General features: G+C 40.0%; 1 protein-coding gene and 1 long non-coding RNA gene across 2 annotated transcripts; both read right to left on the reverse strand.

The window, feature by feature from the left end:
- Positions 1–1,763: 1,763 nt before the first annotated feature.
- LOC132766353 (uncharacterized) lies at positions 1,764–16,174 on the reverse strand. The gene is made up of 5 exons (XM_067462404.1): positions 15,685–16,174; positions 14,747–14,782; positions 14,043–14,078; positions 11,241–11,371; positions 1,764–2,063 (listed from the first exon to the last, which is right to left on the reverse strand). Exons 1-5 carry the CDS (start codon positions 16,172–16,174, stop codon positions 1,764–1,766), a joined length of 993 nt encoding a protein of 330 aa, XP_067318505.1.
- A 535-nt stretch (positions 16,175–16,709) lies between these two features.
- LOC137095692 (uncharacterized) lies at positions 16,710–24,834 on the reverse strand. The gene is made up of 3 exons (XR_010908873.1): positions 24,669–24,834; positions 20,265–20,318; positions 16,710–16,962 (listed from the first exon to the last, which is right to left on the reverse strand). It is a non-coding gene; the product is annotated as an uncharacterized lncRNA (long non-coding RNA).
- Between the last annotated feature and the right edge of the window lie 2,722 nt (positions 24,835–27,556).

Raw genomic sequence — 27,556 nt, forward strand, 5'->3', positions numbered from 1 at the left:
TCCATCCATCCATCCGTCTCTCCATCCATCCATCCATCCATCCATCCATCCATCCATCCATCTATGTATCCGTTAGTCCAGAGCTGGAAAGGAGTGAATCTAGTACAAATTTTGCTCAAAGCTACCTGTGCTGCGATTCCTCCAAGGCCTGTCTTAGCATCTCCACTGCTCGATGTCCCTGTGGTCCACTGAATATCTGCATAATTCAATGTGATGAAGGACAATTCCTCATTGGTAGTCAAGACAGCTTGAAAGGTGTTGACCTGAAATAGGAAAGAAAGAAATGGGAAAGCAGGGATTGAATACAACTGGACCTTTCTTGCACATGGTATGGCACATCAGTTCTACAGTGACAAGAGTGAGAATGTGAGAACAACAGCAGTGCATTCGTCAGCAAATGAATTGATTTTTCTTCTTATATCAAGTTGACTTCAACATACGGTAGCCTTATGACTGAAGGACTCCAAGAACACAACTGCCTTGTTCAGGGTTTTTGGACTGAGGTCTGCAACTTTTTTGTAAGCATCGCTCCATTTGAAACGTATACTTCTTTTCTCACTGCGTTCCACTTTACCAGGAATTTTTCTTTTCTTTTCCAGTGTCTCATGTTATGTGCAAACTACAAACAGTTTCAGTTTTGTTGTTTTGGCTTCTAGGTAAAGGTAAAGGTTTCCCCCTTACATTAAGGCCAGTTGTGTCTGACTCTGGGGGTTGATGCTCATCTCCATTTCTAACCCGAAGAGCCAGCTGCAACCATACCTCGTGAAGTCTGACTTAGCCAGAGTGGTCCACACCTTGGTTACATTCAGATTGGACTATTGCAATGCACTCTACATGGGGCTGCCCTTGAAGACGACCCAGAAGCTCCAACTGGTACAATGGGTGGCAGCCAGGCTCCTTACTGGAGCAAACTATAGGAAGCATACAACGCCCCTTCTAAAACAGCTTCGCTGACTGCTGATAAGCTGCTGAGCCAAATTCAAGGTGCAGGTTATGACCTATAAAGCCCTAAATGGTTCGGGCCCCGCCTATCTTCGCAATCGCATCTCCGTCTATGAACCGGCACAAACATTGAGATCTTCCGGGGAAGCCCTCCTTTCGCTCTCACCACCGTCACAAGCACGGTTGGTGGGGATGAGAGAGAGGGCCTTCTTGGTGGTGGCCCCCAGTCACTGGAACGCCCTTCCTAGAGAAATAAGACTGGCCCCATCCCTCCCCTCCTTTCGTAAGAGCCTGAAGACCTGGTGGTTTAAACAAGCCTTTGAGAACGACTAGTTCTAGCTCAGCTCCACATACTGTTGATTATGGTCATATCTTTTTCTACCAATTACCCAGGTTACTTCCTCCTATTAGGCCCCAGAAATGAATAGCCATAGACTCTACCAAATTTCCCAGGCCCTCTACAAATTGCAGTAGCCTCGGTCCGGCCTTTTAAATTGCCCTGAACAGGAAGGATTATTTCAAATATGTATGTGCTATTGTGGTTTTTTATGCTTACATTGTCTTGTTAATTTTATGTTTATGCTATTTTCTTTGAATGTATTGATGATGTTTCTTGGTAACCATTCTGAGATCCATCGGGGAGATAGAGTGATATATAAATAAAGTTTTGTTGTTGTTGATATATATGGGAACAACTCCTTTACCTTGGCCATTGGAAGTTGTAGCCTCCAAAAGTAACTTATCTACATTTTGCTTAGTTCCCCCATACATTTGCTTAGTTCCCCATGCATTAAGGGGAAATCTGAGAAGGTTCCAGGCAATCAGAGCCTTACTTTCTTTGATTTGGATCCAAAATAGGCCACTCGGTCCCAAGTAGCAACAAAAGCCCACGTGGCTTTGAAAGACATCTCAGGGTAGTACTGATTGATTTCTTCAGTGCAGCGTTGAAGGAGCTTCGGATCCTGGGTTTGCCTCCAGAAGACATCCCCACTGATAGGATTGTAGACATCACCCCAAAATGGAGCGACAACAGGTGGCCCCCCATTCAGAGGTAAAGCATCAGGTGTCCCGGCAAACTCTGGAACTGTTGCACTAAACGAAATCAGTCCATTGTTATCCACCTGAAGAAAGGAGACAAAAAAGAAAGAAGAGAAAGTGGGAAACAATTATGAAATGATAGCTTCATGAGATATACATGTTTTTAACGAATGTGTTTTCCTGGGTTGTTGTAGGTTTTTCCGAGCTATATTTATTTACTTTATTTATTCACTTTATTTGTATACCGCTCTTCTCAGCCCTTAGGCGACTCAGAGCGGTTTACAACAATTTAGGTATACACAATACAAAATCATTAAGCATTTAAAAGCAATAGCATCACAAATCATTAAACATCAATATCAATACATCACTACATCAATATAACAAATCCATCAGGTCTCATCAATGAAATCAGAATCCAAACTCGTTATCCGATATTCCGTGTTCCGATAGTCAGTCAATCAATCACACTGCTTAGTCGAATGCCTGTTCAAACAACCAGGTCTTTTTTTTTTTAATATATTTTTATTCAAATTTTCAACCATATACAATAAAAACAGGAAAAAACAGGAGAAAATAAGAAAAAATACATTTAAACACCAGGATAATGCTCGATGACCAAACCAAAATATAGGAAAGAGAGAGAGAGAAAAAGAAAGAAAAAAAAAACCCACACCCTGAAGTGACCTCCATTCATCTTACTTTGTACTTAACCCGTGGGCTATATAGGCTTTCACAACCTAATATATCATATATCTCTCTCTTGTATCATATAACTACTATCTAATATATCATAACTCATCATATTAGTCTGTAACATATGCAATGTCCATTTTGTATCTTCTAATCTCCATCTTAGTCAATTCTTGGACCAATTTTCTTTGTTTTCTAAATACTCCTGTAATACCGACCAGTCCGTGGGGTTAGTTACCCGACCCTTCCATTGTTTGAGCCAGTATGTAAGTTCGTCCATATCCTTAATATCTTTTATTTTAACAATCCAATCTATTTTAGTCGGTATATTTTCCTGCTTCCACATCTTGGCATAAACCATTCTTGCCGCCGTGGTGAGAAAAGTGAGAAGTTTATCCTTATTTTCATCTTTCAATAAGTCTGAGTCAAACATCCCTAGTAAATAGAGTTCAGGTTGCAATGGAAATTCTAACTTTAATATTTTTTTGCATTCAAGATGGATCATTTGCCAATAAGACTTCGCCTTATCACAAGACCACCACATGTGGTAAAAGGAACCATCATGCTTTTTACATTTCCAACAGTTTGTATTCAATTGTTTGTACATTAATCCTAATTTTTTTGGGGTCATGTACCACCTATGCATCATTTTTAATAGGTTCTCTTGTAAGTCTGAAGCATAGGTATATTTCATCCTTTTCACCCAAATTGTTTCCCATTCCTTTAATGAGATCGATCTGCCAATATTTCTCGCCCAATTTATCATTGAGTCTTTTATCACCTCTTTTTCTGTGGCCCACTCCAGGAGTTTACTGTATAATTTCGTAATAATTTTCCTTTCTGATTGAAGTAGTTTTCCCCAAAAGTCCTCTTTTTCTACAAAACCCCTCTTTTTGTCGATATTATAAGCCTCTTTAAGTTGTGCATACTGGAACCAGGATATATTTTTAAATTGAGAGACAATGTCCTCTTGTCTTTTTAATTCGAATAAATCTCTTTTTTTGTATAGTATATCACCGTATTTCGGCCATTGGGACCATCCCAATAGCCTTCTTTGTTTTGCCTCTAAGGGCGATACCCATAAGGGAGTTTTTTGGCAAAAAAGGTTTTTGTATTTTCTCCAGACTTTTAGTAATGCTGAACGGACAAAATGGTTCCCAAAGTTTTTCTCCTTTTGGGCACCCTCATACCAGATGTAGTTGTGCCACCCTTGTCTCAAATCAAATCCTTCAATAGTTAGTATCTTGGGTTTTTTCAAAGAGGACCAATCCTTTATCCACGACAATGCCGCTGCCTCATAATATAATGTCAAATCAGGAAGACCAAAACCGCCCTTTTTCTTTGATGTAATCATTGTCACGAATTTGATTCTCGGATGTTTCTTCTTCCAGATAAATTTTGAAATGTCTTTATTCCAATTTTTAATACAACTATAATTTCTAATAATAGGTAAATTTTGAAATAAAAATAACATTTTGGGCAAAATATTCATCTTTACTGCAGCTATCCTTCCCAGCAAGGATAAATTAAGTCTTTCCCAACTTTCCAGTTCCTTTTTAATTTCCTTCCATTTATTTAAATAATTATTTTCCAAGAGATGGAGATTCCTCGCAGTTAACCACACACCTAAATATTTAATCTTATTAACTATCTTGATTCCAGATTTATCTTGAAGTTCTTTCTGCTTTTCGGAAGATATGTTTTTAGTCAACATCTTTGTTTTTTCCTTATTTATTTTAAAACCTGCCACTTCTCCGTAGTTCTCCAATTTCTCAATCCAATTCTCAATATTGTCTCTAGGGCTTTCGATTATGGCTAAAAGATCGTCCGCGTAGGCTCTGATCTTACATTCCTGATTATCTATTTTCAGTCCCCTCAGAGTCTTGTCTTGTCTGATATTTCTCAACAGAACTTCTAGCGCAAAAATAAAAATCAGGGGAGACAGAGGGCATCCCTGCCTCGCCCCTTTTTCTATCTTTATTTCTTCTGAGCTTGTGCCATTGATCCATAATTTGGCTTTTTGTTCATCCAGAATTGTTTCAATTACATTTTGGAAATGAAATCCAATATCCACTTCTTTGCAGAGCAGTTTGACAAAATCCCATTTCATATTATCAAACGCTTTCTCAGCATCTATCGTCAATAATGCAATCTCTTTTTGGTGGTGGTGTTCATAATACTCTAAAGCATCAATGATTATTCTTATATTATCTTTAATGTTTCTCCTAGGCAAGAAGCCGTTTTGATCTTCTCCAATCCAGTCTACTAAAAATGTTTTAAATCTGTCCGCCATAATACTTGCAAAAATTTTATAATCCAGATTCAGTAATGAAATCGGGCGGTAGTTTTTTATTTCTGTTAGATCTGTTCCTTCCTTCGGAATCAATGTGATATCCGCCAATTTCCATGTTTCTGGAATTTCTCGGTCAGTTAAAACTTTATTCATAATTTTTTGTAACATAGGTGTAATTTCTTCTTGAGTAATTTTGTAATAAGCAGCAGAGAAACCATCCGGTCCTGGTGCTTTATTGTTCTTCAAATTATTAATTGCTTTCTTAATTTCTAATTGGGAAATGGGTTTGTTTAGATTTTCCCTCTGCTCTTCTGAAATTTTTCCCAATTTCTGCTTACTTAGATATTCCGTTATTTTTTCTTTGTCAATGTTTTGTTCTTTAAACAGATGTTGGTAAAATTCTCGGAAGGCCACCAAAATATCTCTATCTTTAGTTGTCGTCCGGCCATTAATGTTAATTTTATTTATGCCTAGCTCATTTTTCTTTTTCCTTAATTTTCTTGCCAGCCAGCGACCAATTTTGTTAGCGTTTTCAAAAGAGTTTTGTTTAAGATATTTTAAATCTTTTGCCAATTTTTCTATCTCCAAGCTGTGTTTTTCTTTCCTGAGGAGGATCACTTCCTTAACCAACTTTTGGTTTTTTGGATCTTTCTTCAACTCAGTTTCTTTATTATGTATCTCTTTCTCGACTTCTGCTATTTTTTGGTTCTTAAGTTTATTTCTTTTTGAATTGTGTTGGATTAACAGACCTCTCATCACGGCTTTATATGCGTCCCAAACTGTCTGAATCTTTACCTCGTTTGTGTCATTAATTTCAAAAAATTCTTGTGTTCTCTTTTTATAATTATTAATATCTTCTTGTGTTTTTATAAGATTTTCGTTCAGTCTCCATCTCCTTACTGGTTTTTTATAATTTATCACCATCGTGACGGGGCTGTGATCCGATAGGTCCCTTGACAGGATTTTAATTTCATCTACTTTGGATGTTAGTAACTTTGTAGTCCAAATCATATCGATCCTAGACCAGCTAGCGTGACGGTTTGAGTAAAATGTGTAATCTTTTTCACTTAGATGGTGAACTCTCCATGTATCCTCCATGTCAAACTCTCTTTTCAGCTGGTGGAAAGAATTCGGTAAGGTACTCTGGGTTTCTTTATTTTGTTTTCGGTGGTGTTTTGTTGAGTCTAACCTTTTGTCCATGATACCATTAAAATCTCCAAAAACAATCATATGATCTATTCGAATGTCCAATAAGTACTCTTTGAGAGTTTTCGCAAATTTAGCCTTCGGTCCGTTCGGGGCATAGATGTTTACTATAATGATCGTTTCCATCCCTAGAGTTAATTTAACTGCGATCATTCGGCCCTCCTGGTCCTTAAATAGTAATTCTGACGGTAGTTTTTCATCTATATATAATGCCACCCCTCTTTTTTTCTTGTCTGCTGATGAGTGGTACAATTTACCTAATTGTTTTTGTTCCAAATAAGGGGCATGTTTGTGTTTGATGTGTGTCTCTTGCAGTGCTATGATATTGTATTTGCCATGTCGTAGTTGGTTATAAAGTCTCTTTCTCTTGTTGGGAGAATTTAATCCGTTGACATTGTTTGAGAAGCAGTGTAAATGATATGTGAAATCCATCATGATTATTCTGTAGTCTGTATGTCTTCCGATTCTGCAACATCTTCTTCGTCATCCTCGTCATCTCCGTCCTCATTAGTCGATTGCATGCTGGAAGTAGCGCCATGTGGTTCTGGGGATTTTGATCTTTTTCTTTTGGGCTTTTTCCCTTTTTCTGCTGATTTCAGTGGTGTTTTTATCAGTTTGTCACGTTCCAGTCTTTTATAAAAGTCTTTGGCTTTTTCTTCCGACGTGAGCCAATACTTTTCTCCCTTATAGGTTGCCATGATGCCTTCATATTTCTCCCACCGAAATCTAATATTGAGTCGTTTAAGTTCATCTGTCAAAAAGAAGTATTTTCTACGCCTGTTTAAAGTTGAAATCGGGAACTCTTTTAGTATCAGAATTTTATTATCTTTAAAAAAGATCGGCTTTGTAGTACTTTGTTTGAGAACCTCATCTCGCACCCTCTTTCTAACAAATTTAACTATTGTATCTCTCGGGGTTTTGTTTTTCTTCGCATAGTTAGTTTGAATTCTAAAAACACGATCTATCCCCATGTCCAGTTCTTGTTCTGTGCAATCTAATATTTTAGCTGTTATCTTGATTATTGTATCTCTGATATCTTCATTTTCGACCTCAACTACATTTCGATATCTTAATTGGTACTCCGATTCATTTTGTTCAAGTCTATCCTGCAGTTTTTCAAGCTTGGTGTTCTTGTTGTCTATTTGTTCAACCTTCTTCTGAAGCTTAATTTGGGATTTTTCAATTTTAGTTTTGTCTTTTTTCAGATCAATTATGTCCTTACTCATCTTCTCCAGGTCTTGTTTTATCTCTTTTTTAATTCCTACCATCTCTTCTCTGATCAGCTTTTGTTGTTCCTCATGTCTTATTGATCTCTTCTCAAAGTCTTTTTGTAAAAGGTCTTGTTTCTCTGATAACTTTTGTATCTCCTTTAATATTTCCTTCCATCCTATTGAAGAGGATGCAGCCGATGTAGTTGGAGCCAGGGCGGCTAAAAGTTCTTCTTGGCCCGAGCCTCTCCTGGCTGCGGTTTTAGGATCCTTCAACTCTTTTTCCATTTTAAATTTTGAAGTTGACATTGTGATGTGATGTCGATAATATAATTTAAAATTAAACTTATTGGATATTATTGTTAATTGTTGTTATTGTTATTATTTTAAATTAATATTATTATTTTGTTTTATTTTTTTTATTGTTATTCAATTATTTGTTTGACTATTTGAATTGTTAATTTATTAATCTCTTGTTTGTATTATAATACTGTTTTCCCAAATTGTTAATGATTTGATAATGGATAGTTGGGTTTGTCAATTATTTTAATTGTGCAAATATTATTGTTATTATTATTATTTTTTACTATTATTATTAATTAATTAATGGTATATATGTATTTTGTCTATTAATTCTTCCTTCGTCCCAATTTGGGTTCTTCAAAAAGAAATCAAAATCTTCCAAAGTCCTTTCACCCACTTAAACAATCTTTCCTCTTCCACTATTCAATAAGCAAGTCTAATTTCCGTCTTCTTCTCGTCCTGGTCCGCTGCCCGTCTTTTTCTCGTCCTGGTCCGCAGCCCGTCTTCTTCTCCTCCTGGTCCGCCGCCCGTCAACTTCTCATCCTGGTCCGCCGTCGTCTTCTTCTCGTCCCAGTCCGTTGTCTATGTTTTCATAGCTCTATAGCCGTTGCCCGTTTGTCTCGTCGCCACGCTGCTCTCTCCACCTCTTCCTGCCTCTATACTTTTACTAGCTCTATAGTCTCAGTAGTTTGTAGGTTTCGTTTCGTAACTTCCTGTTCCTGTTCCTGGATACACCCGGATACAGTCAGTCGTCAGTCAGTCGTCAGCGCTGGAGGTGGGGACCATGCGGGGATGTTTACAAGACGAGCCCTCCGTAGACACAACAATTGCTTCTCAAGGTTAGCGACTCGGCCGTGGTTGTTGTTCTACATTCTAATCCGCCATCTTAATTTCTTAAAGTATTAAGTATTGAAAAGTATACTTGTATCTTGTGTCTTTGGCAAAAAGCGTTATATTAATTTAGTATAGTATAGCCAAGATAGATGGAGCTGGAGGGTTGGGAGACTTCTGTGCCAACCAATCTTGCTGGCTATATCTAATTAAATACTCTAAATAAGCTATGTAAACTTTTCCTTTTGGCTCCCACCTCCTCTATATTCTTATATTTCCCTTTATGATTTATGGCTTATAAACAATGGCACTTCGTAGTGCTTCTCTTGTCCAGTCAGGTATTTTGTTGAATATATTATCTTCCTCCCACTGTAAATCTCGGGGAGGTTTTTATAAATAAGTCTTAGATCGGTCTGTTTCTCAAGGTCTCCCCGCGGGGCTTGGAGATTAGAATAGTTTCAAAGTAAGTGAATTCTCTCAACTGAGCACTTACGTTGCTCTGTGCCAGCTTATCTGGCTTTTTTCTTCGTTCCGCTCTTTCGATCAGCTAAAACGGACGATGGAGCAGTAATTGCGGGATATCCCCGCTTCCCGTTCGCGATCCGCTCGCCCGACCAGTCTCCTCACAGCCCTCTTGCAGCCCCCTCCTTGAGGGTGGGGGTCGTCTTGGGGCTTGTGAGGGGGTCCGCTGGCTCCGCGACTCAGCCCCCTTCGATCCGCGGGCTGAGGAAAGGGATTTACCCCTCTCGATCTGTCGAAATCGGGTGGCTTAGCTGAGAGCCCTCAGCAAGCCGCTCCTGCCACCATTTTCGTCCACCGGAAGTCCCAAACAAACAACCAGGTCTTTACTTTCCTCCGGAATGCAAGGAGGGGGTCGATCTAATATCTGCAGGAAGGGCGTTCCACAGCCGAGGGGCCACTACTGAGAAGGCCCTGTCTCTCGTCCCCGCCAGGCGTGCTTGTGAAGCCGGTGGGATCGAGAGCAGGGCCTCCCCAGACGATCTTAATGTCCTAACTTGTTTATAGGAGGAGACGCGTTCGGACAGGTAGGTCGGGCCAGAACTGTTTAGGGCTTTAAAGGCTAAAGCCAGCACTTTGAATTGTGCCCAGTAGCAAATTGGCAGCCAGTGGAGCTGGCGCAGCAGTGGAGTGGTATGCTCCCTGAGTGCTGCTCCTGTTAGCATCCTGGCTGCTGATCGTTGGACCATTTGAAGCTTCCGAGCAGTCTTCAGAGGCAACCCCACGTAGAGAGCATTGCAGTAGTCTAAACGGGATGTGACTAGAGCATGGACTACCATGGCCAAGTCATGGCCATGTTCTAGAGGCATTCCCTCCTGACGTTTCACCTGAATCAATGGCAAGCATCCTCAGAGGTAGTGAGGTCAGTTGGAACTAGGAAAAAGGGTTTATATATCTGTGGAATGACCAGGGTGTTTTCCTTTGGTGTGAATGCAAAGTGGAGAAAAGAGAGAAATTTTAGTAGAATTGCAGTGAATTGCCAAGGAGAAAAAGATAATGAAGAAAAAGCAGCAATCTAAAAATGACCCCATAAAATTAAAATAAAAAAGAGGAAAGGGGGAAAGGAATGTAGCACTCAGCATGAGTATTCATAGACATAAGCCCACTTCTTCAGATGCAGTATAAAATGGTATCTACTACTCTTTCTTCTTGCCATAAGATACATGTTGTGCACAAGTCTGCAGTTTTTGTCAGTGTCATGAATAAATGAATTCATCAAGCACAAAGATAGTAGAGCAGGTGCTTCAGACTATATATCTAGTACTAAGAAAGAGAAGCAAACTGTTAGCTAACTACTGTATATACTCAAGTATAAGTCTAGTTTTTCAGCCCTTTTTTTAGGCTGAGAAAGCACCCCTCGGCTTACACTTGAGTCAACGTTATTTATTATTTCACACTGTTATTATTATTATTATTATTATTTTACTCTATTTATTCTTCTTATTATTATTACAATTATTATTTTACTTTATTATTGTTATTATTATATTTATTATTTTACTCTATTATAACTGTTGTGATTATATTTCCATTATTTTACTCTATTATTATTGTTATTACATGTATTATTTAACTCTATTATTATTAGAAGGATATGTAAGCACATTTACACTGAAGAAGGTTAGAATAATGGTTTGATCAGAGTTGGGAAGTCTTATCTTAAATTACAGTTTTATGTAAATATTCAAAAACATTTAACCTACTGATGCCTCAATTAATGTAATTTTATTGGTATTTATTTTTAGTTTTGAAGTTTAGCAGTAGCTGCTGCATTTCCCACCCTCAGCTTATACTCGAATCAATATATTTTTCCCAGTTTTTTGTGGTAAAATTAGGTGCCTCGGCTTATATTCGGGTTATACTCAAGTATATACGGTAGTTGTTTTTTTATTGTGTTTTTACCAACCAAGATTGGGAGAAGTGCTTGAGAGCAGATAAATGGGAAATGTATATTATCACACCACATAAAATTTGGGGTCCTCTGATAGGTTCACATAAATCACAAAGGATAAAAAGACATACAAGAGCTTGAAATTAATTCCTAGTAAATCTACTGAACCACAGAAATACGTGTTGATTTACCAAATTTCACTTAATTCAATGGATCTCTACCTCTACTGGAATAACAATTGGATTTAAGCGGAAGCAACCATCTATCTGATAAAGAAGCATGAGGGTGTGGTTTGTTCAGATTAGGGGTTACTTACATAGATAGAGTTGTATGTCTTGCCATAGAAGGGGAAAGTCACTGCTGTGGAAATCTCTGGAGACACCCCATCATCTGACTTGGGGTTCCTTGTGTCACCATGGTCCCTCCCATAAGGGTACAGAAGCGGTTCTAGAACAGGATAGATTTTCTTCATTTTCTAAAAAAGTGCTGTTTCTTGGCCCTTACTATCAACATGCTAACTGAGAACGCATCCACACCATAAAATTAATACAGTTTGATACCACTTATACTGATATGGAGCCCCCAGGGGTGCAGTGGGTTAAACTGCTGAGCTGCTGAACTTGCTGACTGAAAAGTTGGTGGTTCGAATCCGGGGAGCAGGGTGAGCTCTCACTGTTAGGCCCAGCTTCTGCCAACCTAGCAGTTCGAAAACATGCAAATGTGGATAGATCAATAGGTTTGATACCACTTATACTGATATGGAGCCCCCAGGGGTGCAGGGGGTTAAACTACTGAGCTGCTGAACTTGCTGACTGAAAGGTTGGCAGTTTGAATCCAGGGAGCGGGTAAGCTCTCACTGTTAGGCCCAGCTTCTGCCAACCTAGCAGTTCGAAAACATGCAAATGCGGGTAGATCAATAGGTTTGATACGACTTATACTAATATGGAGCCCCCAGGGGTGCAGTGGGTTAAACTGCTGAGCTGCTGAACTTGCTGACTGAAAGGTTGGCAGTTTGAATCCAGGGAGCGGGGTGAGCTCTTGCTGTTAGGCCCAGCTTCTGCCAACCTAGCAGTTCAAAAACATGCAAATGTGGATAGATCAATAGGTTTGATACCACTTATACTGATATGGAGCCCCCAGGGGTGCAGTGGGTTAAACTGCTGAGCTGCTGAACTTGCTGACTGAAAGGTTGGCAGTTTGAATCCAGGGAGTGGGGTGAGCTCTTGCTGTTAGGCCCAGTCTCTGCCAACCTAGCAGTTCAAAAACATGCAAATGTGGGTAGATCAATAGGTTTGATGCCACTTATACTAATATGGAGCCCCCAGGGGTGCAGTGGGTTAAACTGCTGAGCTGCTGAACTTGCTGACTGAAAGGTTGGCGGTTCGAATCCGGGGAGCAGGGTGAGCTCTCGCTGTTAGGCCCAGCTTCTGCCAACCTAGCAGTTCGAAAACATGCAAATGTGCGGGAAGGTAACGATGTTCCATGTAGTCATGCCAGCCACATGACCTTGGAGGTGTCTATGGACAATGTTGGCTCTTCGGCTTAGAAATGGAGATGAGCACCAACCCCCAGAGTCAGACACAACTGCACAGGGGAAAACCTTTACCTTTACCTTATTTTGTCTATATCGTTCAATTTACAATTAGTTATTTCCACATTTAACATATTTACTACTATATAATTATAGCAATTTTCCAGAGTCCACTTTGTTTTACCTTTCCAACCCTTCACTAAAACTATTTGCGCACACACTATTAATTTGTTAACCATGCTTTCCTTTTGCACATTATACACTCCTGGTATCCTTGCATGTAATACATTTCTATTGACTATTATTATTTGAAGATTTAACATTCTATTAATTTCTCCTTTGATCATTCTCCAGTGTGGCTGTACTCTATTACATTCCCATATCATATAATTAAACACACCTCTTTGTTTACAACCAAGTAATATAGTAAAGGAAAAATATAATGTACTGAGGGAAACAAAGAGGAAAGTGTTACAAAAATGATATAGGATCTCTGCACAACTTTCACATTTTTTTACCAGGGGTAAATGACAGGTGTGGAAAAACTCAAACAATTTAAAAGTCGTTGTAAAAAGAGGGATGCCAACTGGGACTGTATTTGCCAAATTGAGACACTTATGGGTATGCTAGCCTTTTATCTCCTACCTGAATTCCCAAAATCTCTCTGAAATTGATATTGGCCCCCTGGTTGAAAGGGATTCCAAACTCATGGTAAACAGATTGAATATAAACATATGAGGGTTGAATGGAAAGTAATGCCTACACCTTCGTTACTTGGGTTTGGATGGGAATATTTTAATAAATCAAAAGCAGAAATAATCCTTTGAATGTGCTCTTTAACTACCACTATTCACTTTTCCATATAATCACCAGATAACTGGATGCATTTCTGCCAACAATGAACAAGTTTTCTGGAGCCGTCACAAAAGAAGTCAACACTCTGTTTCCGCAACCAGCGTCTCACAGTTCTCTCATCCTGGGTACCCATCGTGCACAGATCTTCCAATAGCCAAGCCAAGCAATAATGTGACCCACACGTTCTTGTGAAATGCAGATTATGCTTGACATTTCTCTCTGAGTGATACGACGATCGTCCTGAATCAATCTGTCAACCTTTTGCTTGTGAAACTTGGTGGTTGCTGTCACAGGACATCCAACTCTTTGTTTGTCATGCAAGTCAGATGTTCCCACCTCAACATCTTTAAACTTACTCGCCCAACGACACACAGTATTCACATCAACACAATCACCATAAACAGCTTGCATTCTCTGATGAATCTCCTTTGGGGTGATACCTTCCGTTGTCAAGAATTCAATGACTGCACGTTGCTTAAGTCTTATTGACTGACCATTTGCGCAGCATCCCATACTTCGCACTTTAACAACACAACCATTCAATGCTAAGGCTTTCTGCCAAAATGGAACTGTAGAAGAGTTTACTGAACAAGCCAGTATCTGCCGCATACCAGTACTGCCATCTGTTGAGGAGTTATGAAGGTTCAGGCATTACTTTTCATTCAGCCCTCGTAGTTTGATGGAATTATTCACTCCAACGGCAAGTCTTCAATCCCAACCCAACCATCTTACCTTTGATCTTTGGGACAGAAGAGGTTAATGCCGACCCTAAAAACAACAACAACAACAACAACAAAGTGTCCCATCAGAGCTTTGACAGATTTCACAGAATCATAAAACTGGAAGAGACCATAAGGGCCATCCAGTCCAACCCCTTGCCACACAGGAATGCACAGTTAAAACACTCCTTGGCAGATGTCCATCCAGCCTCTGTTTCAAAATCTCCCAAGGAAACCCCTCCATACTTCAGGGCAGTGTATTTCACTGACAAACACATCCTAGGATTTTAAGATCTATGAAGGGGGAAGGATTATGCTATGTCATAATTAGTATGTTTTTAATAAATTGTCTTTGAATTAGTAATTGTATATTTTTCTAGACATTCTTTATTGTTAGGAGCTGCAGTGGCGCAATGGGTTAAACCCTTGTACTGGCTGAACTGCTGACCTGAAGGTCAGCAGTTCGAATCCACAAGACGGGGTGAGCTCCTGTGTGTCATCTCCAGCTTCCCATGCAGGAACATGAGAGAAGCCTCCTACAGTATGGTAAAACATCTGAGAGTCCCCCGGGCAACGTTCTTGCAGTTGGCCAACTCTCTCACACCAGAAGCGACTTGCAGTTTCTCAAGTCACTTCTGACATTAAAAAAAAATTGTTTAGGAGAAGAAGACTTAGGAACTTGTTTTCATTCCTGGTCATAGCTTAGTTGCAGTTTACCTTTTGGCTTTTTGGCTGAAGACTCTGGCACTGATTCTAAAAGGGAAAAAGAAAAAGATTGTGAAATCTGTACCTGATCTGTTCATTTTAATAGATTTCCTGTATATACTTGAGTATAAACTACCCAAATATAAGCCGAGGCACCTAACTTTACCACAAAAAACTGGGAAAACATATTGACTTGAGTATAAGCCAAGTGAAATGTTGGATAATAAGGAAGGATTAAGGAAAAGCCTATTAAATGTCAAATTACGTTATGATTTTACAGATTAAGCACTAAAACATCATGTTTTACAACAAATCAACAGAAAAAGCAGTTCAATACACAGTAATGTTATGTAGTAATTACTGTATTTACAAATTTACCACCAAAACATTGCAATGTATTGAAACAGCTGTAATTCTGGAGGCAGATTGTGCTGGATAATACAGAACACTACATGGGTGAAGGTTGGATAAGTGAGACTCTTTTGTAACTATAGCTGGTCCTGCTTAGTTTCCACAATCAGATGGGATCTGGTGCCTTTAGGGCAGGGGTCCTCAAACTACGGCCCGGGGGCTGAATACAGCCCTCCAAGGTCATTTACCTGGCCCTCGCTCAGGGTCAAACTAAGTGTGAAACGACTTGAAAGCACACAACAACAACAACAACAATCCTATCTCATCAGCCAAAAGCAGGCCCACACTTCCCATTGAAATACTAATAAGTTTATATTTGTTAAAATTGTTCGTCATTTTAATTATTGTATTGTTTTTAAGTGTTTTTTGTACTACAAATAAGATATGTGCAGTGTGCATAGGAATACATTCATGCTTTTATCACATTATAATCCGGCCCTCCAACAGTTTGAGGGACTGTGACCTGGCCCTCTTTTTAAAACGTTTGAGGACGTCTGCTTTGGGGTATTTAAGACACATTTTATAAACAGAATACTTACTGCAGGAGCAAAGGGCCCCAGAGCCATAGCCATTGCGGTACAAGCCTCCAAGGATGATGAGCCCAAAAGGAGAAGTGGGGTGCTCTGCAGAGAGGGCATTTGTTTCTGAACCTATAAGATATTCAGCCCAAGAATATTCTGTGCCAGGAATTGGCCTCCAGTGGATATTTTCAATTGCCCTTTTTGCTAGTTTAATCTGGCTGGATTCTGAAGTATTGGCTATGAGGACAGCATAGTTATCATTCTGCCTCTTCCCATCAATGTGAAACAGTCTACAATAATTTGTTAAATCTGGTATATTGACAAGGAATGGATCGTAGAGTCTACTTTCCTTAGGTGCATCAGCTAGCAAGGGTATTAGTTGCTCATAAGATGTATTTCCAGTTGCCACTCCAGTGAAGAAAAGCACAACCTGGAGTCCAGCATTGGCAGAGATATGAAACGGTTGCAAACTTTGCATTTCCAATTGAATAACTTGCCCAGCCACCATGTCATGAGAACCTTCTGTGAGCGTAGACTGGTACTTCATCAAAGTGTTTTGAGAAGCAACAACATATACAATGTCAGTTTTGGTTTGGAACGACAGAGGAGGGACGATGAAGGTGGTTCCCCAGCTGGAAACAGGAAGAAGCTGTTCCACAACATGGTCACAGGCTGTGTTTTTCTGAGCGCAACTGTGCCCAGTGAAGACGGCCACAGGTTCCTTGGAGTCAACCCTGGTGCCAGATAAGTCTTCTGAGCTTTGGATCTGGATTGCTTGGAAGGCCTGGAGATTAGCAACAAGTGTGCTTCCCCTCGGATAAATGTGTCCTTTGTATTCAACAGCTCCAGTTAGGTGAATGTCAACCCTGGTGGGAGTTTGATAGGATACAACTGCAAATTCCTTGAAAGTGTTAGGCAGATTACCGCTTGGTGTCACGACATAATACACTGTGCCGAGCTGCTCAACTGGATACACAATAGTGGCACCAATGGAGTAGTCCTTGTAGTTGCGAGCCAATACTGAGATGTCTTTGTTAGCTTCAATCAACACAGTTTTATTATAGATGCCAGTTTGCAGCATCTCCAAAGTGCTTGGGAGTTTAACAGAGACTGTTTGTCCTGCACTGACAGAAATGGTTTTCTCAAAACTGGGCCTTTTTGTTGTCACTGTGACAGTGGTTGCAGGACGATATCCAGTGATAAGCAACTCAAACTGAGCATTGGGTTGGCTTTCCGAGAGGTTAAGTAGGAAAGCTGTGACAAATTTCTTTCCACGAGACCTTGCTACACAACGGCCTAGAAGAAAGACAGAGAGAATAAAGAAAGAGTTGTTGGAACTGATATTAAAGGAGGCTCAAGCCTGTAGTAGATTTGCTTTCGTACTCCTCCTTGCAGAAAAGAAGCAACATGTCAACATCAGGGTGGAGAAATTGTGTGTTCTGTAATAGATGAGCTAGTTGTGAAGGTAGGGTTTGCTGAACATGGGCTGAACATGGGCTGGGACTTGATTGGCAACAGATATTTGGCTGAAATTTGCCCAAGAAAACATGCAGTAGTAACTTGATGGATAAGAAAAACCTATAAAATGTGTGGTCAAGGGTGTGGGGGACGGCAGTCTTTTTCAAGTACTGTGACCTGTGTGTGCGGTATGGCTGATCCGTCTCCTTATGGCAATAATGGAATAAAACTTGCTTTTGATCTACTCCTGAGGCTGGACATTTTGCCTGTTTGCCTACCGCGACCGGACCTTCAATAGGCACCCAAATTTGGGGTCCCTTACATATTCAAGACAGCAAATCTACTCTGGGTTTTAGTTTAAACTTTGAAGTAGCTGTTCTAGGTCAACCTATTTTTCATCTTAGACAGTAGCCCTGAACTTTAAAAGATGGGAAAGTTAGTAGCTGGCTGCATTAAATCACTACCGACCAAGAGGTCATGAGTTCGAAGCCAGCCTGCGTCGGAGTGAGCTTCCGGCCATTAATAGTCTAGCTTGCTGTTGACCTATGCACCCTGAAATACAGTTGCATCTGTCAAGTAAGAAATTTAGGTACTGCTTTATGAGGGGAGGCTAATTTAACTAATTTATGATGCCATAAAACCTCCCAGCAGTGTGCTGAAGAATGAGGAAGTACTCCATCAAAGGACTCGGTGTCACAAGTGGACGGTGAAGTGGCAGCTTCCCCTGTGGCCAGAATCGAGCATATCCTTATGAAGCCAGAAAAAGCTGGAATGTTACATTGCCTTTGTGTCTGTCTATATATGTTGTATGTCTAAATGGTATTGAATGTTTGCCATGTATATGTGCACTGTAATTCACCCTGAATCCCCTGCAGGGTGAGAAGTGTGGAATATAAATACTGTAAATAAATAAATAAATAAATAAAAACTTAGACTAAAACTCAAACTGAATTCACTGCCCTGCTTCAAGGAGTTACCAGCCTCTACTGAGCATAAATTCGAATTGTTCCATCTCACAAAGATTTCATAAAAATGAGAAATAAACACAACAGCAACTGGTCTAGAAGGTGTTATTATACTTAGTTTGAATATAATTATTGCATGTTTGGAGATAGGGCCCCCTGGTGGCACAGCGGGTTAAACTGCTGAGCTGCCAAACTTGCTGACCAAAATGTTGGTGGTTTGAATCCAGAGGTAGGGTGAGCTCCCGCTGTTAGGCCCAGCTTCTGCTAACATAGCAGTTTGAAACCATGCAAATGTGAGTAGACCAATAGGTACCACTCCTGTGGGAAGTTAACAGCGCTCCATGCAGTCATGCCAGCCACATGACCTTGGAGGTGTCTACAGACAACGCCTGCTCTTCAGCTTAGAAATGGAGATGAGCACTACCCTTCAGAGTCGGACATTACTAGACTTAATGTCAGGGGAATCCTTCACCTTTACCTATACTTTGGAATTAAGCACAATGACAACTGAAACCATGTTATGAAAATAACACACTGCCATATACAATCCAGATTATCCACTTTTAACTAGATTATATGGCAGTGTATACTCATATAATCCAGTTCAAAGCAGAGAATGTGGATTATCAGGTTTGATTATCTGGATTATATGACAGTGTAGGCCAAAGTTAAGCAGGGACCATAGGGTAGATAGTAGGCTTGGGTAACTACGGAAAAATTTGGTTCTAAACTCATTTCGTTTTTAGGGGGGTCTATGCGTTTCGTTTTTTTAAAAGAATTCCGAAATTTTCCTTTAAAAAAGTTCGAAATATACGAAATTTCGTAAAATTACGAATCGATTCATTAATGGCGGCCGCGATTGCGCAATATGCTAAAAAACCCTCCAAATGGGACAGGGGGAACTTCTGAAGCTTCCCTCTCCCTCTGTTGTTGACTGTTGGTGTGATAATTTATTTTTTATCACTGATAAAACAAACAACAACTATAAAACTTGCACCAGACATACGGAAATAATTACGAAACAATTATGAAACGATTACGAAACAATTTTGAACCAATTACGAAACAATTACGAAACAATACAAAATAAATTGGAAAATTTGTTTCGATTTTTAATTACTCCTCACAGTAGTCCTGCATGGCTCAATATTGGATCATAAGCTAATTTAAATACGAATTAATAACAAATTACGAAATTAACGAACGAAACCGCCCAAGCCTAGTAGATAGAGAATGGCAGCTATCCAAAGCAAGAAATTGCAGCCAGCCTAATCAGAATAAGAGTAGGAAAATCTGTCGGTTTTTTTTTTTTTGTAGATTTGTTAAATTTCAAGTTCTTTCCATCCTAAACATGATGAACTCTGCATATTTTGGTATAGTCTTCAAAAATGACCTGAAGTAAATTTCATCTCCATCTGCATCTTTCATATCAATTTGGCACAGCTGTCCCTGGCATGGAAAAGATCAAATTCAACCTTGGTTAAATGTATGTGTGTGGAGGGGTTTTTTTAGAGTTGCTACAGGTCAGAAAAAAATTGAAGACTCACGAAAAGAATAACTGCAACAATAAGGTTCTCTCCAAGTGCAGCCAGTGCTGTACCACTTGTTAGTCAGTCTAGGGCTGGGCAACCACGGAAAAATTTGTTTCTAAACTCGATTCGTTTTTAGGGGGTTTTTGCGTTTCGATTTTTAAAAGAATTCCAAAATTTTCCTTAAAAAAAGTTTGAAATTTACGAAATTTCGGAAATTACGAAACAATTACAAAACAATTACGAAACAATTACCAATCGATTCGTTAATGGCGGGCGCGATCGCGCAGTACGCTAAAAAAAAACCTCTCCCTCTGTTGTTGACTGTTGGTGTGATAATTATACATTTTTTTCACTGATAAAACAAACAGCAACCCTAAAACTTGCACCAGACATGCGGAAATAATAACGAAACGATTTTGAAACTATTTCAAAACGATTTCGAAACAATTACGAAACAATTACGATACGAATTGGAAAAATTCGTTTCGTTTTTTAGTTGCTCCTGAATGGTTCAATATCGCTTCGTTATCAAAAAAATAACAAATTAATAACAAATTACGAAATTAACGAACGAAACCGCCCAGCCCTAAGTCAGTCTGAAAATGAAGGTGCGAGTGAAGGTAAGTAAGGCCAGGAAACTTACCACTCAGTACCATCAAACCAGCCAAGAGGAAGAAGATCCATCTCATTATCATGGCTGTAAAAAAGAAAGAAATAATGAAAAAGCAATCCCTTATTTGTTCTTTCATTTTGAGCTAAATCCAATAATTACTTCCAAATTGAGAATTAGTAGGAACACGATGAGTCAACACTTGCGTAACTTCTATTGATTCACTGGATTTATTCCAATTGGGACTAATGTTGGATCCAAGCCTTTGCATGCAAGAAGAAATAGAACCTGGTAGCATAGCATACAAATCCTTCATTCATTTTCCCCCTGTGAATACACTCAGTGGTTCCATGTAGATTTTTTAAAATGAGACACAAATTGTAACCTGCAACACTCTAAAGCAGGTCTGCACAACATGCAGCCCAGGGACTGGATGTGGCCTTCTAAAGACCTTCGTGTGGCTCACAGAGGCTCTGAGCCCAAGCCTTAGAAAGGTAGGTTACATACAGTGCTACAGATGAGTTCGAGCAATTGGAATCCAAAAATCCTACCTCTGAGTGTTTTACCTCTACACGTTTCTTTTCTGTATGCACCAAAGTTACCAAACCAACCTGTGATAAAGGCAGTACAACTGATAGATCTGGTCAAGATGCTGAAAGTGCTGGTCTTGACTGATTGTTGGACTCAGGTTGGAGAAGGGGGAGCAGGGATGATATGGAGGTTGGAATCTTGGGCGGCAGAATAATCCAAAATTTAGCATTAGATTGGCTATTTTAGAGGGAGAAGGTGGCCTCAGAAGAAGAAGGGCCTCAGTTCTTGCCACTGTAGCTCTTCCTTTCTCTGCCTCTGTCATCTCCTTCTTATCTGTGGCAAAACTACTGTTTGCTTGTGCAGGAGAAACCTGGCTATGCCACTCTTCTTTTTTGTTTGCCTCGGGGTTGCCTTGGTCATCTCCTCCTCTTCCAGCGGGAAAAACCATCAATTACCCATTGTTCATTTCCCTCACTTGTGAAGAAGAAACAGCTTCACTATGTTGTGGGATCTTCATAGCATAGCTACGTTGATGAAGGCATGATGAAAATACACGATACACATATTGGAAAATATATAGTGAATATAACCATATTAGAAACAGGAGTTAGAAAATATATGAAATAACAAAGGGAAATGTATGTATGCATAAACTTCACTTGGAAGATATTCTCTTCTTAAAAAGCAGCAAAATTAGATGCCTCAAGAGAGGCCGGGGTCTAGGAAAGGAATGTCAAGAGGCCTCTGGCAAATTTCAAGAGAGTCTTTCCATTTTGGTACCAAGCGAAGCTTATCGTAAGATTAATGAGATGGCCATCAAGAGGCTTCAGGAAGAACTTATCTCAAGATGGATGGATGCTCTTGCTATCAGTAGCTTAGTAGACACTCTGGTGCGATGGTCCTCATTAATAGCAGCTCCTTAGATAAAGGTGCTTAAATGAAGATTGACAGGTGTTGAAGTTAAAATATGCAATTGAAGTCAATGTAAAAGTAGAATTTTGTGATGCACATTGTGATGCCTGTATGATGCATACATTTTATTTTAAAGGGTATATAAACCAAGGTGTTTCTTTTGTTCTTTTGTTCTTTTGTTGTTGTTTTCTGGACTACCAGCAGGGTCCATATCCGGTTTGTGCCAACCGAGAATAAACCATGCTTTTACAGACCGCAGGAACTCTCTTTGTCTCTTTTCCTCAAACCTTCTCCCTTCCATTTCAATGTAAGATTGCCCCTCACCGATAAAGGAATGAGTCACAGTTTTTCCTCCGTAGGAGAAGGAGATGACAGAAGCAATCCACAAATGGACTGCAACTTGCCACAATGCTGAGGGGAGGCAGGGAAATTGAGACTATAGACCTCTTTGCATGGGGTTACATTCAGCAGTATGTGCTGGCTTAGCCCAGGTCACCCATGGAGCCCACCGACTCTCATCAGACAATGCTGGCATGGCTCAGTGGGTGAAGGAGGGCAGAGTTGGTGCATGCCACCCCCAGGGCAACACGGGAGAGCTCCCATGTTGCCATTGGAATCCATGGAGGGAAGCCGCATGCTTCAAGTGCGTTCCATCATCTTCAGCTGCAGCCAGGCAATGCAGGATGTGGGGCACCAGGTTCCCCACACCCCTTGACAAAGTGAAGCACCTCTGGCAGCCACATGTCAAGGTCATATTTCGCATGGCAGCTTGCTCTGAAGGAAATGTAATAAGAAATTCAATATGCAGATTTGATAAATATGAATTTAACATGATGTGTGGGAATGAACGGAAGAATGGAAGATGAATGTATGGATGGAGCTAATAATTTTGGAAACATCAGTAAAAGACCCAGGCCCGCAATGACTAACTACCTGCTTGTGGACTTCACTTTAAAAGTAAGCTGTGATAAGAACTGTGACAGTGATAACAGAAATGTTTGCAACATTCCTTATGTTAAGAAGGAAGTCAACACAAGCCTTGTGTTTGTCAACACCAATCAAGAAGATCAACATCTGGCCAGGAAACTGAGATGGATCCAACATGGAAGACATCCATCATTAATTTACAACTTTGGGACTACATCAGCAGAATATTTCTATAAAAGACTCAGTCTAATAATGGTCAAAGTGTTGCAGACAGAGATGCTGTTCACCCGCTATGCTCTGCTCCATGGGAAGGACAGAGATAGTGCACCTATGGAGAGTGTCAGATATGCCATGGGAAAGCATGATTCTGGTCACTTTGGGGCTTCTTTCTCAAGGGAAGAGGAAGAAGTGCGCTTTTGGAGTCTTAGATTTTGTGCAGGGAGTCAGGCTCTGCTGTATGGAAAACAGATCAGGTCCTTGGCATTGTTCTTAGGGAAGAAATTTTGGCATTTTGGCATTTTGAAGTTATAGCGTTAATGAAGTTTTGGAACTGTACATTGACAGGCTGCAGGAAAGCAGGGTCTGGCCTAGCAGGTGCTTCTCCGAGGAGGGAGAAAATGATATGGTAATATTGAATGCCTGAGGATGAATGCGTGTACATGTGGTATGAATGCTGAGTGAAAATGTAATTCCCCTTTGTTTGCTTGTTAACCAATGTAATTGCAAATCCAATGTAGTTGCATATAATTTGTATGTATATATGTTCAATATCATTCTTTGTCTGAATGTTTTTCTGTAATCTTATATACTCTCTCACACTGGAAATTGCAATAAAAAGAACCTCTGCTTCAAAGTTATTGAGAAGTCATTCATGACAGAAAGGCGCCTGAGTGAGGTGCTAAAAGCATATCTGCAGACCAAAGACGTTTACCCTACTTAATTTTGGTTCCTTACTACTGCCAAGTTGTGCCGGTCTGCTCTTAAAGGATAGAGCTGCAGCTTCCTATATGTTTTGAATAGCAGTTTAGATTAAAATCATTATAACACTTTGCTATTCTGGCTGACACAAGATTGTGCTCTAGTATTGTGCCAGATTAAAAACCTCTTCACACAGGGCATTTCAGCCCCGTTTTGCCGCTTGTATTCGCTGCAAGGAGGGGGCCTGCCGTGCGCCATCACATGACACATGGCAAGCCCCACCCACCTTCCTCTAAAAGTGGAGGCATTTCCTCCACCTCTATGGGGAGGAAAGTGTATTTTGGGTAGTTCCATCAGAGCTACCCATACTTTCTTCCCATTTTTTCCGTATAATGGGATAAAAGGCAGCAGGGCAACACGTGTTGCCTCATGTTGTCACCCTTTCTCCCATTTGATGGGAACAGGGACAGGGTTTTGTTTTTGTTTTTGTTGTGTCAGGAGTGACTCCTGGTGTGAGAGAATTGGCCATCTGCAAGGACGTTGCCCAGGGGATGCCAGGATGTTTTTTGGGGTTTTTTAATGTTTTATCATCCTTGTGAGAGGATTCTCTCATGTCCCCGCATGAGGAGCTGGAGCTGATAGAGGGAGCTCATCCGCCTCTCCCCGGATTCGAACCTGTGACCTGTCGGTCTTTAGTCCTGCTGGCACAGGGGTTTAACCCACTGTACCACCGGGGGCTCAGGGACAGGTGCCAGCGCACCATGCCCTGTCCCCACTGTATGATGGCGGAAGGAGGGAGGGCACACGGGGTGCCACAAGCCACCCCAAAGACCTTCTCTTTCGCCTGCAACTGCCGGTGAAACAACACGGCACGGTAATTCGTTTCAGCCAGTATTCTGAAATTAAATGCCATGGTTTAATGATGCAGCAGCTTTGGTCCCTTCTGAAGAGCAAGAGAAAGAAGTACAGTAATTGCAGCTTAACAGTGTTTTTCATCAGACTATGAAATAGTTAATGTATATTATTTTTAACTTCCAAGACCCCACAACTAACATGGCAAAGGGATTTGGAGGTATTATAACAACAACAACAACAACAACAACAACAACAACAACGTTTTGACAAATTTTGTCCAGAGGAGACTCTTACCTTCAGATCTTCTTGGCTTGAAAAAGAAGAAAGTCCTTTGGTCAGCCTCCTCTTTATCAGTCACTCTCTTTTTCTCTTTTTATAAGGAAAAGGACATGAATCAAATCCCCCCCATGAGTTTCCATGGAAGTTCCCAGGGCACCAAAGTTTGAGGTTATTGTTTGGACAAAAGCAAGAGCCAAATAACACAATCAATCAACTGACTTGGCTCTTTGAAAAGCCTAAGGGAGGGGTGGGGATACTCTCTGCCTCTAGAGAAATGCAATTGTAGCCTGGGTGAAGTGCCAAAAGTCATCATGGCACTCCACTCATGACAAAAAAATCACCAATTTGCAAGATTTGTGGTATGCTTCTGGGTGAGATAGAATTAACACACACAAATTTAAAATATACATATTTTAAAAACCCACATCAATATGGTTTTGATATTGTCGAAGGCTTTCATGGTTTAGTTAGTTTGGAGAAATGGATACATGAGCTAAAATGTATAAATAAACTTGCACATTGCAGAAATGCATTAAAAAAGCACATGAATTTCACTACAGGAAGGAAACACCAACGAATCACAAGCTGATATTAAACAAGAACAAAAAGCAAACACAGGCCAACACATTTTTTCTTGGTGTCTTGCTTTTGGGGTCTTTCTGGAGCTATTTTGAATGCTGGTTCAGAAAATTGCATTGGATCGACCACATCGGCTCTAGTTTCTTAGGTTATCATGGTTTTCTATGGGTGAGTGTCATTACTATTTTTTGAACCTTAAAAATGTCCTTTAATCCATTTTCAGTGGGACAGGGTGTATTAGGCACTTTCAGAGAAAGAAGCAGACACACAGACTCCAGTACTGGATTTGCCCCCGGCGGCACAATGGGTTAAACCACTGAGCTGCTAAACTTGCTGACTTAGGTTCGAATCTGGGGAGCGGCGCAAGCTCGCGCTGTTAGCCCCAGCCTCTGCCAACCTAGCAGTTCGAAAACATGCAAATGTGAGTATGAAGTCAAACATGACCCCCCCCCCCCCCATAAAAGATAGTAACTTATAGTTTTGGTAAGGACAAGGACACCAGACTGGATAATAAGGGTTAACCCTTGGTCAATTTGCCAAGACATTGGCAACAACAAGGACCCTTCCCATGTTAGATAGTGTGTACATTTAATCAAGGTTTTATTTATTTATTTATTTCGGGTACTCCTACCCCGCCCTTCTCAACCCCCTAAGGGGGACTCAGGGCAGCTTCCAACCAGCATACATTGGTGCCTACAATTCACACAATAAAATACATAGTAACAATAGTTATAACGATTAAAACATTACATTAATACAATAAAAATACAATAAAAAGCCAGCCTGGTGGCCATCGTTTTGCCAAGTCCAGAAGAGAAATGTAAAGTTAGTTGCCCTGGAGACTTTTGAAGGAAAAAATATCCCCAAAACCTCAATATTCTTCTTATCCAGAATGTGTGATTATCTCTCCACAAACAGCAGCTCCTTGGAGACACATATTTAAGTAATAACTATTGTGTTAAGCCTATGTTTATCTTCTAATCACCAATCACAAAATAAAGGACACTAATAAATGCAAAGTGAGGGAAATTACAGTATTTACCATGGAAAAGCAAGCTAAAACTATTTGATTCACTCTTTGCCAGTTGTTATCCTGTCACAATTCTCGAAATGCAAGGATTCCAGCAATCCCACATGCAAACTCCCCCTTTCTGTTTGGCAAGCAATTTGGCAGAAACCTCCTGTCCTTGGCACTCTTCCTCCTGTAAATAAATGGGCTTCCCTATCAGACCTTTTCCTAGGAAGGACAGTGACCTCTAAAAAAAATCCCTAAACTTCCACAGAAATCATGTGTTTCTTTGGAAGTAAAATTGATTTGGACCTTTTGGACTTGTGGTGCAGCTATACTGTAGAATTAATGTGGCTTGATACCCCTTTCATGGGAATTGCGATTTTACAATGACTTTAGCTTTCTTTGTCACAGTCTGGTACCTCACTGAACTACAACTCCCAGGATTCCATAGCATTTTAGGCATGGCAGTTAAAGTGACGTCAAACTGCATTAATTATGCAATGTAGATGCACCCCTAGTATTCTTACTTGCAGAGTCTGTAGCTCCATTACAGAGCATATGCTTTCCAACCTTCAAACCCCAGCTTCTTCAAGCATGGAAGACATTCTCAACCTGAAAGCCAGAAAACTACTGTCTATCAATGCTAGGAATACTAAAGGAAATGGTTGATTATAAGCCAGTTGCCTATGTACTTATGCAAGACAATTTTAATCACAGACCCTATTGTCTGTGTCAGACTATAAGAACAATTAGACTAGTAGGTACCCAAGACAAGATGCTTCTGTTATTGAAACCTAACTGTGAAAATCCTCTCTCGTTGAAAGTTATATTGATTACAGTCTTATTCCATTCTATTCTTATTGAGAGAGAGAATAAATTTTATACTCATTTGCTGGGTCTTCAGTGAAATGAGGACTACTGGAGAAGATATTTTCTTTCTTTTTTAAAAATTTCTATTAAAGGTCTTTTTTTTGATAGATGCAGTAAAATAAAGAGGAAAGGGGGGAAAGGGGGAGGGGAAATGGGATGAAAGAGAAAAAGAAAGAAAAAAGGAAAAAAAATGATATAAAAAGAAAATATTGAGTTTTCTGTACTTCCGGTCTTCTTCCTTGCTTGTTAAATCATTCATTTCATAGTTAAATAATTTAAAAGTATTTCTTTATTCAATTCCAATTTAAGATCCGCAATGCTTAATAAAAAGTATTTGGGTTTCTTCTGTATTTTAATATCTAATATTTTTTAAATTTCTTCATGGATTATTTTCCAGTATTTTGTGGCCTTCTCACACGACCACCACATGTGGTAGAAGGTT

This window comes from Anolis sagrei, chromosome Y, assembly GCF_037176765.1.
Source record: "Anolis sagrei isolate rAnoSag1 chromosome Y, rAnoSag1.mat, whole genome shotgun sequence".
Lineage (NCBI taxonomy): Eukaryota > Metazoa > Chordata > Lepidosauria > Squamata > Dactyloidae > Anolis > Anolis sagrei.

Excerpts from the sequence above, each read along its gene's own strand:
- LOC132766353 (XM_067462404.1), bottom strand. The coding sequence starts at position 16,174 with ATGGTGGCTGGGCAAGTTATTCAATTGGAAATGCAAAGTTTGCAACCG. Across the intron at positions 11,372-14,042 it reads TTCTGTCCCAAAGATCAAAG|AACCGCTTCTGTACCCTTAT; the intron begins GTAAGATGGTTG and ends ATCCTGTTCTAG. Across the intron at positions 2,064-11,240 it reads AGACATACAACTCTATCTAT|GTGGATAACAATGGACTGAT; the intron begins GTAAGTAACCCC and ends TCCTTTCTTCAG.